The 9,887-nt window shown below is 44.0% G+C and overlaps 1 protein-coding gene across 1 annotated transcript; it reads right to left on the minus strand.

The window, feature by feature from the left end:
- Positions 1 to 666: 666 nt before the first annotated feature.
- DONSON (DNA replication fork stabilization factor DONSON) lies at positions 667 to 9,867 on the minus strand. The gene is made up of 10 exons (XM_082487053.1): positions 9,495 to 9,867; positions 8,525 to 8,605; positions 7,107 to 7,310; positions 6,552 to 6,730; positions 5,807 to 5,985; positions 5,585 to 5,708; positions 5,362 to 5,463; positions 4,635 to 4,833; positions 3,744 to 3,959; positions 667 to 3,453 (listed from the first exon to the last, which is right to left on the minus strand). Exons 1-10 carry the CDS (start codon positions 9,786 to 9,788, stop codon positions 3,316 to 3,318), a joined length of 1,716 nt encoding a protein of 571 aa, XP_082343179.1. The 5' UTR covers positions 9,789 to 9,867; the 3' UTR covers positions 667 to 3,315.
- Positions 9,868 to 9,887: the final 20 nt, after the last annotated feature.

Genomic DNA, 9,887 nt, shown 5'->3' on the forward strand with positions numbered 1-9,887 from the left:
AATGTAAAGATACATGTTATCTCACAGCAGCAAGGAGCAGATGAATTCAGTCCCACTGGAGACTCGGTTTAAAAAATAACTGTTTAGGAAAGTTCTGGATTTCATGCCTTAAAGATGTGGTACTGTATGTGGGTTTAACCTTTGGTCTTAAGGAAGACATAAAAAAAGAAAATTAAGGTCTGCAATGCCCTAATTGTGACCGTTCTTGATTTTGAGGTTTCTGTTTTAGTTTCATTCCTTGTTGTTTAGAATGATACGTGAATCTAAAGCTAGTGCAGCGATGTGCTTCTGTTAAATTTGTAAATTGGAATTGGTTTGAGTGTCCTTTGCATGCAGGAATAGAAAAGTAGTGATATATTAAAAAGAACAACTAGGAAACGCTCTCTTGGAACCTGGTTATTTATGCAGCACTTCAGCTGTCTTAAAGGTGAATAGCCTGTGACTCCTGCTGATGGAAGACGTGATCTGTTTGGCTGTTGGATTTCCTTTTGCTGCAGAATTATTTTCCTGGAAGTAATCTTACTGGAAGTGCTTCTGACTTCCGTGTCACGCAAGGGGGGAGCATTTTGAAACAGGTGTCCCAGAACTTGTAGCCAGCTTCCACCAGAACGATTTTTTGGCAGTCTTCTCATTTGTAGTTTTCAAATAGTTAGGACTGGAGGAGCAGGAAGGTGAAGCTCCTATGCCTTGGAAATTTTGAAATTGCCTCTCAAACTGCAAAAACTATATGAAGTCTTAATCAACTGCTTTAGTCTCTAGCTCTCCCAAACAAATCATAGTTGTGATGAGTATTCACCCATTTGGACAGGTTAAATAAATAAGTCTTCCTGCTCGACAAGCATCTGGAGTAGTGGTAGTATTTATGGAAAATACCTTTAGGTAGAAGAGCAGCAGACCGGGTAGTGCAATGCTGTAGCTTTTATAGGGAAAGTTCACTGGAGCCAACTATGCTTCAAGAACAGCGCTGAATCCCAGAGCTGTAAGCAACTGGAAATACGCTTCTGAAATGACAGGCAAAGCTATGACTTAAAACCAACTGACACTTTACAGTGCAGGGAGGAGCTACGGCTCAGGTCACAGTGCAAAGCACGTGATAAAAGAGTTTGGTGGTAAAATGTTGAAATTACACAATTCTAGATAACAAGAATGTACTTGCAATTCAATTTTTTTTAAATGACTGCAAGCTATCATTGGTGTTGGTGTTTCAATACCTCATATGCTAGATGCGGAAACACAAACTGGAACTGAAGTTATTAGTAATTACTGTATTTCCTAGAAACAGGCAGGCTCAAGTTCACATACCAAAATGGTTATTGGCTTGATTAAAATTGCTTGCCCATAGGGCCAGCTACAGAACTGCTTTTTTCCTATAGCTTTCAGTAACTTGTTCCATGTGCTACTATGCACTGTAAGTAGGCCCACTCCTCAAGGGCACGCTTGGAAGGTGCTGCCTTTTCCAGAACAGGGGCAGTGGGCTCTGAGGTGACAAGCAGCTTTCAGAAGGGCTCTCCCATGTGACAGCAGGGGAAGCCGCGCTCTGTTCCGTGCACCAGAACGTGGTCGCTGTGAGAACCGCTGCTGGTGACCTGTAGCCCTGGGCTGGGGGTTAGTTCACAGCGGACTGCCAAGCCCAGTAGGAGCGGCTATGCCTGACAGAGGCAGACAAGACAGATTTAAAAAGGCATCGAGTTAACTGTTGCTCTCTTAAAAAGTGACTGGAAATGAGTGTCATTAACACACCAGCCACTTTAGAAACCCAGTCTTTTGGTATTCCCCACAATGCCATTGGCACTGGATTTCCACACCTGGTGTCTGATACTAATCAAAGGGGAAAAGTTCAGTAATTTGCTTCTAGATTAGTTAGGGAGAAGTGTAACGATTAACTAAGGCTGGATTGTACTACCCTGAACTCTACCAGAAACAAGAGTATTATCAGAGTATTTAATATTCTGGTGCCTTTTTCCATTGTAAGAGAGGGACTTTCCCTTTATCTAGGTTTTCTAGATGTTACCTTGTTCAGGGTACCACTGGTCTGACAGTGTCATGGTAGTTACCGTAAAGTAACAAATGTAAAGTATTCCAGTGTCATTGTATACATGCTGTATTCCTGGGGGATGATACTTCAGGTGGTGTCAATACAGAGTAACTGAAAGGCACAGGAAGCTTTCATCATGCCTCAATCTGCAGGAACTTCTTTACATGGTCAGATTTTTAGGTTTACAGGTTGTTTCCTCAAGTAAGACCTGGCTACAGTGTAATGTTACCGTTACAGAACACAGACAGGTTCTGAGGTGGTGAGCAGAAGGGCGCTGTAGCAGCAGCCGACCACACGGCCTGAGCTTTATTTTCTGTGCAAAATACCAGTTGAATTAGAAATCTTGCTGGAGCGCACAAGCACGTGATGGTATTCTACATCTTGGTCTGCAGATTTAGTATTCTCTGCTGCAGGGATCTGATTGCCCAATAGCTGTATAAAAAGAGACATACCTCCAAAATAACGGCTTTGCCTACTCCACCTGAAGTGAAACAGACTGCATTAAATGGGTTAATAGACTCTGCTATTACTACGAACGTAGAGAGTCACAGCAGCAGCTCCCTGCTGCCTCTCATTTTCTGTCTTTCATCAGGTGGCACAACTATTTCATTCCTCCAACTTGATCTGATTCAGGTGATAGTTTGTACAAATGGCTTCTTAAAAGTCTAGCTCATTTTAAGGTAAGCGTGGGTACGGGAATACTGGAGAGCTAGCCCGGGCAGTTCTGAGGAATCATAACCTTTTAATGTGACTCGGCTGCAGCCAGAACTCTGTCCATCTGACTTTCCATCTATCTTTGCGTGCTGACTCTAAACCAAGAGGTACAACATACCAAGGTGTAGCTACCAAGCTTCTGGCAAGGTGCTGTAAGCAGTCTTGGAAGGGGTTTTGCCAAGAATTCCCCCTATCCAAAATAGGAGTTACCACACAGAGCAGCAGCAGAGATTCTGTACTTCAGAATAGAATTTGCATGTGCATAACGAATACAGACCTTTCAGACGCAATTCAGACCAATAAAAAGATAATAGTGTTTTACCAAGTTTTATTTAAAAAAGGCTTTCTAAAATACAAAAGGAGATGTCCAAGGCCTTTTCCTTCATTCCCTTTAAAAGTCCTTTGAAGTGTTTTATGATGGGTGATGTGCAATAGTTGTTGTCTGTAACGTACAACTAGATTGTATCCCTCCTGGTAGGGCATAGGTGCTGCCCGTGTAGACCCAAATGAAGTACAGCAACTGCACAGTAGAGAGCATTCTTTTCCATGAAGTGGAACCAGCACAGCTAGGACTTCCAGGTATAAGCATAATCTTTCATTTCCAGAGATCGGATGCAAGATTTTCCCAGTGTTGGACACTGACTCAGTTGATCCAAAGTCTTAGGATGCAGTCCACAGGCAGTAAGATCTTTGTGTACGGTTTCCTGTAGAAATTCACATGAAAAAGAGAGACATGGAATGGGTATTTCTGGTTGAAATACCTGTAGTTCTTAATGTTCATTTGGGTACCTCTGGGGAACTCCGGAAAAGCTAGTTTTCCAATTATTCAATTCCCGAGGGAAAGACAAGCCACAAGGACTGTCAGGCGGTGATCACAAGTAACTGGGTGTAAACCCCATGTATTAAGGGAAAGTTTTGTGTCACTCGATGTCCTATGGTTTGCAATAAAGATACTATTCCTAACAGGAAAGATTGTCTCTACTAGTTTCCTTACCCTATTTAAGGCAGGGCTTGCATCGTCAAGATGAGCATTAAACACCGCGGTTGGCTCATGTGCATAGAATACAGCAGAGAACGCTCCCCTCTGTGCAGCCTTGAGCAGCATGGTCAGCGAATGCAAGGCATGAGGCATGACAGGGCCTACAATCTCTAAACTGAATATATCCTCATATGCCAAGCGAGCCCTGGCTTTGGCGTTTATACTTCGAGCCTGAAGACAAGACCACACAGGATTAGTTTTTGACATGCAAAAATCAAGTCCTAATTTTCATTTACTTTAACACTGCGGTGCCACAGCCCCACTAAAGGTTCAAAATGCTTTTCAATATTGTCAACTTACTGTTCAGTACATGAGCGTTATGATGGTTTTACTGTCTTTCTAGCAACTCTTAAGGTGTCTCAACTGTGATATGCAGGAATGCTATACAGTATTAAGAAAGTTACCTGCAGAAGAACAGTACGAACAACTTCTCTGGTGGAAGATGACCGCACCACCTATATTGATAGCATATACTGTAGCACCCACCACCTCCTTACAGTAACAGATGGTGAGCCATGGTTCTGAGGCTCCCTTGTTGCAAGCAGCTGTGATAGTTTGAGACCCCATAATAGTATCTTTTTAAGAACCATTTCAGTATCTGGGAAGTCTGCTTAACCTCTTTTTTTTCAGGACGCGAAGAATGGAAATACTAGGATTTCAGTTTAGCAGCACAGATCTATGTGGATAGAGACGATTTAGGAGCAGTCTATATCACAGTTAAAATTGCTATAGGAACAAAAATTACTCTGCAGTACCTGAGGGAAACTATACAAAGTCAGTGTCTAATTTACTGGGTGAAGAAACAACTTTCTTTTCTTAGAAAACAGAGACAGTTGTGTTACTTACTTTGAGCGTTTGCATTGTTCCACCTCGGAAAGCAACAGGGGACAACAGAGTTGGTGGAAGCCCTGCTTGTGGACCTGCAACGGCCACTAGGCTCTTACAGTTTATCAAGAAGTTCAGCAAGGTGAATGTGTTTGTTCCTTTCACTAATGCAAGGGATTCGGGTCTGTGATCCATCTGAACCTCATGCTTCTCCTTACGACTGTATTGTCTGGAGTCAAAGGAAAACCATGAGGAAGTAAAAAGCATCAATGCACCAAAAGAAGAATCAGAGCAGTGCAACTCCAGGAGAAACCCACCCCTCCGGCCAATCAAGTCATTTAAACAAAAATTTAAAAAAAAGAAACAACAACACCAAGCTTTACACTCATTCAGATTTGTTCTTCAAATACTAAGCATCTTAAACCTGACTTCTGATTTCATTATTAAAAATCTCAGGTGCTCCCAAGTGCAAATGGAACTAGAGAAAGACTAGAGTTAATTGGTCCCTCTGAAACACACCCAGTTTCTCAGCAACAGCTGTTCTGGTTTACAGCTGTGTCCCTACTATGCCACACTAATAAAGAAACTCAAAAAGGCATGCAGAATCTTTTAATAAGCAGTAATGTGAGTATTAATATTTGGGAATAAGTTCTTCAAAGCTTTGATAAAACTTAAATCTATACCACAAAAAGGTAACACCTGCATGGTTTTCCAGTGTTATACATCTTGATGTGCAAGGAAAGGATACAGTTTAATAGAAATAGCATCTGGTTTCTTCACCTTGTCTTGGACTCCCATCTCCTCGAGCCAAGAGAAACTTTCATCATCATCATCGCTTGGAGCTAGTTCCCTGGGAAACACAGAATTGTTGTTAGGAGGGCAATACTTCCAGCAAAGGTTTTCCAAATGGGATGTGTAGGAGTCTGCAGATGCACGTGAATTCTAGCATTATAGAAGACTTTATTACATACTCTCCATCTTCCATGCTGTTGCCTGCTTCGAGGCTGTTAGCAACTTTGCTTTCCAAGTTCACTTCAGAGTTTTTCTGTTTCCTGGCTTTACTTTCTTCTACCAAAGGTAAAGAAAACTCTATGCCTTGAACAGAGGAGGAAAGGAAGCAATTAATGGTTTTGTGACACAGCTAATGCACTTCATCAGTTATTCAAATCCTAGTTGGACTGGTTTCACTTTACCTTCATTTCTCATGGCTTCCCTTAAACCTCTAGTTGTGGGCGAAATTACAGCTGTGATAACGTCACTTCCCGCAAGACCAGCTGCACGGAACAGGACAGTAAACTGGTAGGTACATACATAGAAGTAGGGACACAGTTTGGCTTTGAGCAGATTGTACAGAGAAGTAAAGCTGACTGACCTGCAAATTAGAATAAAACAATTCAGTAACTGAAGTTAATTCTTTGCTATCGATGCATCAGACTGGATTTGGCTGGGTGTCAGGGATGTGTACTCTGTGCAGGTTTGAGAGCATACTGAATGATCAGCTGGGTTTTCAGACGTGCTCAACATCTAGGGAGCTGCACTCCTCTGAAAGGCAGCCTGTTTGCGAGTGCTGCACTCCTCCAACATACTTGCTTTCTAGCATATGGTTTAGAAACACATCCTGTTTGTGAGCGCTGTGCTTTTCCAGCATACTTGCTTTCTAGCACATGGGTTTACATGTAGCATCAAAGGCAACCGGCTAACAGGATTTATGGAATTCTACCCAAATCAACAACTAAGATTGGAGAGGGGCATTTAACACAAGAAGGTAGCTTTAGTCTTATGTGTCCTTAATTGGATCCTCAAAATAATGAGCATTCTAGCTGAAGGAAGAAAACCAAATTAAAAAGCTTTCTCATAAAAATGGAAAGAACTTGTGCATTAATTAAAATCCTATTGTCTTAATCTTACTAAATACATTAGTTGTTTGGTTCCCCTTACCAGTCACTCATTAGCACTTGTTGCAAGGCTTCATCCTGTGACCAAGGACTGGCCTTCCCAACTATTCTTCTGTCTGCTCCAATCCGAGGGAACAGCTGCAGCCATGGCAGTGAAGGGTGAAGCCAATAAACGAGGCTTTGCTGAAAGGCACAACGCAGTTCTGTCGACAGTTTTGGTTCCTAGATGTCAAAAAGTATTTTATGAGGACAGTAATGCTTTACTTAAGGCAGCATGACGAGTGATGGATTAAAAAAAATATTACATTAGATGCTAAAAAAAACAATCCAGAACAGGCTTGTGAATAAGCCGGACTAAAGAGAGATGGGACAGCAACCAGCAACTGCTCCACAGCTGAAGTTAAATGACCATTCATCACTGTTTGCCACTATAGGTACAAACGATGGACAGAATTAGATTAGTAGTCTAAATGAGCCTTATTCTTAATGCAAGACCAAACCAAAACTGAAGCCTTCACTGCCAGTATGTTTAAGGAAAGTTCAAAGATATGTTCTCCTTTCTGAAGCTGGAGCTTTGAGTTACCCTCTGAAGTATTACCTGTATGCTCTGTGGCAAGTTTGTTTCTGTAGCTCTACAATGCTGAGCAAATCCTTGAGCTTCCTCTTGTGCTTTTAAGTGTTCTGCCCAGGTAAAAGGTTGGGAAGACATAAAGAGAAGTCGTGTTTTAATACTCCAGTCTGCAGGAAATTCACATCTTGGTGAGAAGGGAACTTCAGGTACAGCAACAGGTGAATGAAAGTCCTTACAAAACAGAAATAGCATAAGTTAACCCACAACAAATTTAAGAAAACCCCTACATAGCTACCTATTTTTATTTTAGCGTGGTTAGGTCTCCTCCCACATTCATTTAATAAATCTCTCCTGGCAGGTAGGCCAACCAGATACTGGACTATGCTACTACATGTAACATCTTGACTTTAATAGCCTACAAAAAGACAAGTTAAACCTGTCATCTCCTGCATGTTTTTGTCCGATTCAGTGCAACAGCAAAAATGTCTAGCTCAAGTTGATCCTAAGGAAGTATTTGCATTAAGTTAAGAGACATACTTAAAAAAAACCTTTCGCAGACAGATTTTCTGGATTTCAAGTTACACAGAATTTGACCGTTCATAGGCTAACCAAAGTCACAGTTTATACTCAACTGATTATTTTAGTCAATAACAGATTCTACTAGAAATACAGCATTATATTGTTTATAAAAAGCAGAAGAGGGTTTTCACTCACAGAAGTCTTTCCAAAAGTCATAAACTAGGAACGGATACAAGATGACCAGTTCAAAAAAAGAAAACTTAGCCTGAAGTTTATGAAGACAAGAACTCCCATGCAAAAACAACATTTCATTTCATACTCTCTTGGTGATTGTAGTATCAGACACTTCCTAGAGGATGCAAAAAAAAACCCACTGGGGAGCTCTAGGACAGTTTGCGTTCTTTGAGAGGTCACTTTTCTATTCTACTAAGTTAGCTTAAACTTAAGTTTCTGAACCTGTAACAACATTAGGCATTATCTGCTTGAAACTCTCTTTCAAGGACTGGTTTTCAGGTATTCTCTCCTTCTTATGGACCTGGTGAAGTTGTGTTTATTCCATTTCTGCAGCTGAATAAAAGACTGCAGAGGATACATCACTTCGAAGAACATCCTCATCTCATCAAAATATAAACCAAAGAACCGGAAGAATTACGGTCAACATGGTAATAAAACTGGAAGAAGACAACCACCTCTGTCAAGTGGAATGGTAGCAGTAGCGACATCAGGGAGAAGGCTGGCTTTTAAAAGACTGTCACCGTAACAGTAAACTTGAAGGCAATTTAAGAAATTTCCTTGGACACTGACATTTCAGTACATCATCTTAGACAGAAATGGACCATCAAATACTAAGTTAAACAATTTCAGCCTTTTTTTCTGAACTGAGAACAGCTGGAAACATTTCAGAAGCAGCATGCATGGTTTCGTACATCGGTTAGGGCGAGGATGTCGGTTCTTTCAGAGGGCTCTGCTCTCCTGATGGCCTTATCTTCACAAACAGGCTCTAAAAGCTGAATAAAGGAGGAGTGTAAGATGCAGCACAAAATAAGCATCAAGTTGATAATTAAAAAAAATGCCCCTTGCAGTGAAATGTCAGGAGTGACAGCCAGCACATACACACCGCAAGTATCCACCCTTGGGTATGATCAAAAGGCGCCTATATTGAATCATAGAATCGTTATGGCTGGAAAAGACCTTTAAGATCATCAAATCCAACCCTTATGTAACTCCACCAGGCCCACTTCTAAACCATGTCCCTGAGCACCATATATAGATGGCTTTTCAGTAGATCCAAGGATGGCGATTCAACCACTTCCCTGGGCAGCCTGTTCCAGCCTTTGATAACCCTTCCAGTGTAGAAGTTTTTCCTAATGTCTAACCTAAACCTCCCCTGGTACAGCTTGAGGCCATTTCCTCTTGTCCTATAGGCTGTTACTTGGGGGGAGAGACCGACCCCCACCTCACCACAACCTCCTTTCAGGTAGCTGTAGAGAGCCATAAGGTCTCCCCTCAGCCTCCTTTTCTCCAGGCTAAACAACCCCACTTCCCTCAGCCGCTCCTCATAAGACTTGTTCTCCAGACCCCTCACCAGCTTCGCTGCCCTTCTCTGGACACGCTTCAGCACCTCAATGTCCTTCTTAACCTGCGGCGCCCAGACCCGAACACAGAGAAGCGCACTACCTCGCTTTCAACCTATGCACCAAGCTAAGGCGAGCCCAGGCTCGGGGGCTGCCTTTTTCAAGGGGAACGGGCTGGGGCCCGGGGCCGCCGCGCCCGGCGGAGGACGATGGCTGCCGGCACCGGCCCGGAGGCCCCCCCTCTACCGGCGGGGCCCTTCCCGTTTCTCCCCTCGCCCCTCCGGCCCTGCTCCGCCGCCGCGGGGCCGGGGCTCGGCCCTACCTGCCAGAAGGGCGCTGCCGAGGGGGACCCTCCCGCTGGTGGTAGCGGCGGCCGCCGGTCCCGCTCCCGCGGCTGGGGGGTGCCGGCCGCCCGCGGCGCGTTGTCCAGGCTGGAGAAGGGGTTGCGGCGTGCGGGCGCGGAGGGGGCCGCCGGGGCCGCGCCGCAGAGCGGGGGAGCGACGGCGGCGGCGGCGTCGGGGAGGTCGCTCCTCCGCAGCCGTTTTCTCTTCAGCCGCAGCGTCGCCGGCGGCTTCTTGAAGCCGGGCGAGTAGCCGGGCACGGCGGAGGCGGCCATGGCCGGACGGATCGGGGCTGGCGGGCGGGAGCGTCTGTCCCGGCTTGGCGCGAAAAGGGGCGAGCTCCGCCCTTGGGCGGTGCTGAGGGGAAAGAAGGC

The sequence above is a fragment of the Vanellus vanellus genome (genome assembly GCF_965231255.1).
Source record: "Vanellus vanellus genome assembly, chromosome: 1".
NCBI lineage: Eukaryota > Metazoa > Chordata > Aves > Charadriiformes > Charadriidae > Vanellus > Vanellus vanellus.

What these genes read in the sequence shown, in the direction of transcription:
- DONSON (XM_082487053.1), bottom strand. Translation starts at nt 9,788, where the DNA reads ATGGCCGCCTCCGCCGTGCCCGGCTACTCGCCCGGCTTCAAGAAGCCG. An exon ending in AACAGCATGGAAGATGGAGA is followed by an intron (nt 5,464 to 5,584) that starts GTATGTAATAAA and finishes TGTGTTTCCCAG; the next exon opens with GGAACTAGCTCCAAGCGATG. An exon ending in CAAGCCCTGCCTTAAATAGG is followed by an intron (nt 3,454 to 3,743) that starts GTAAGGAAACTA and finishes GAATTTCTACAG; the next exon opens with GAAACCGTACACAAAGATCT.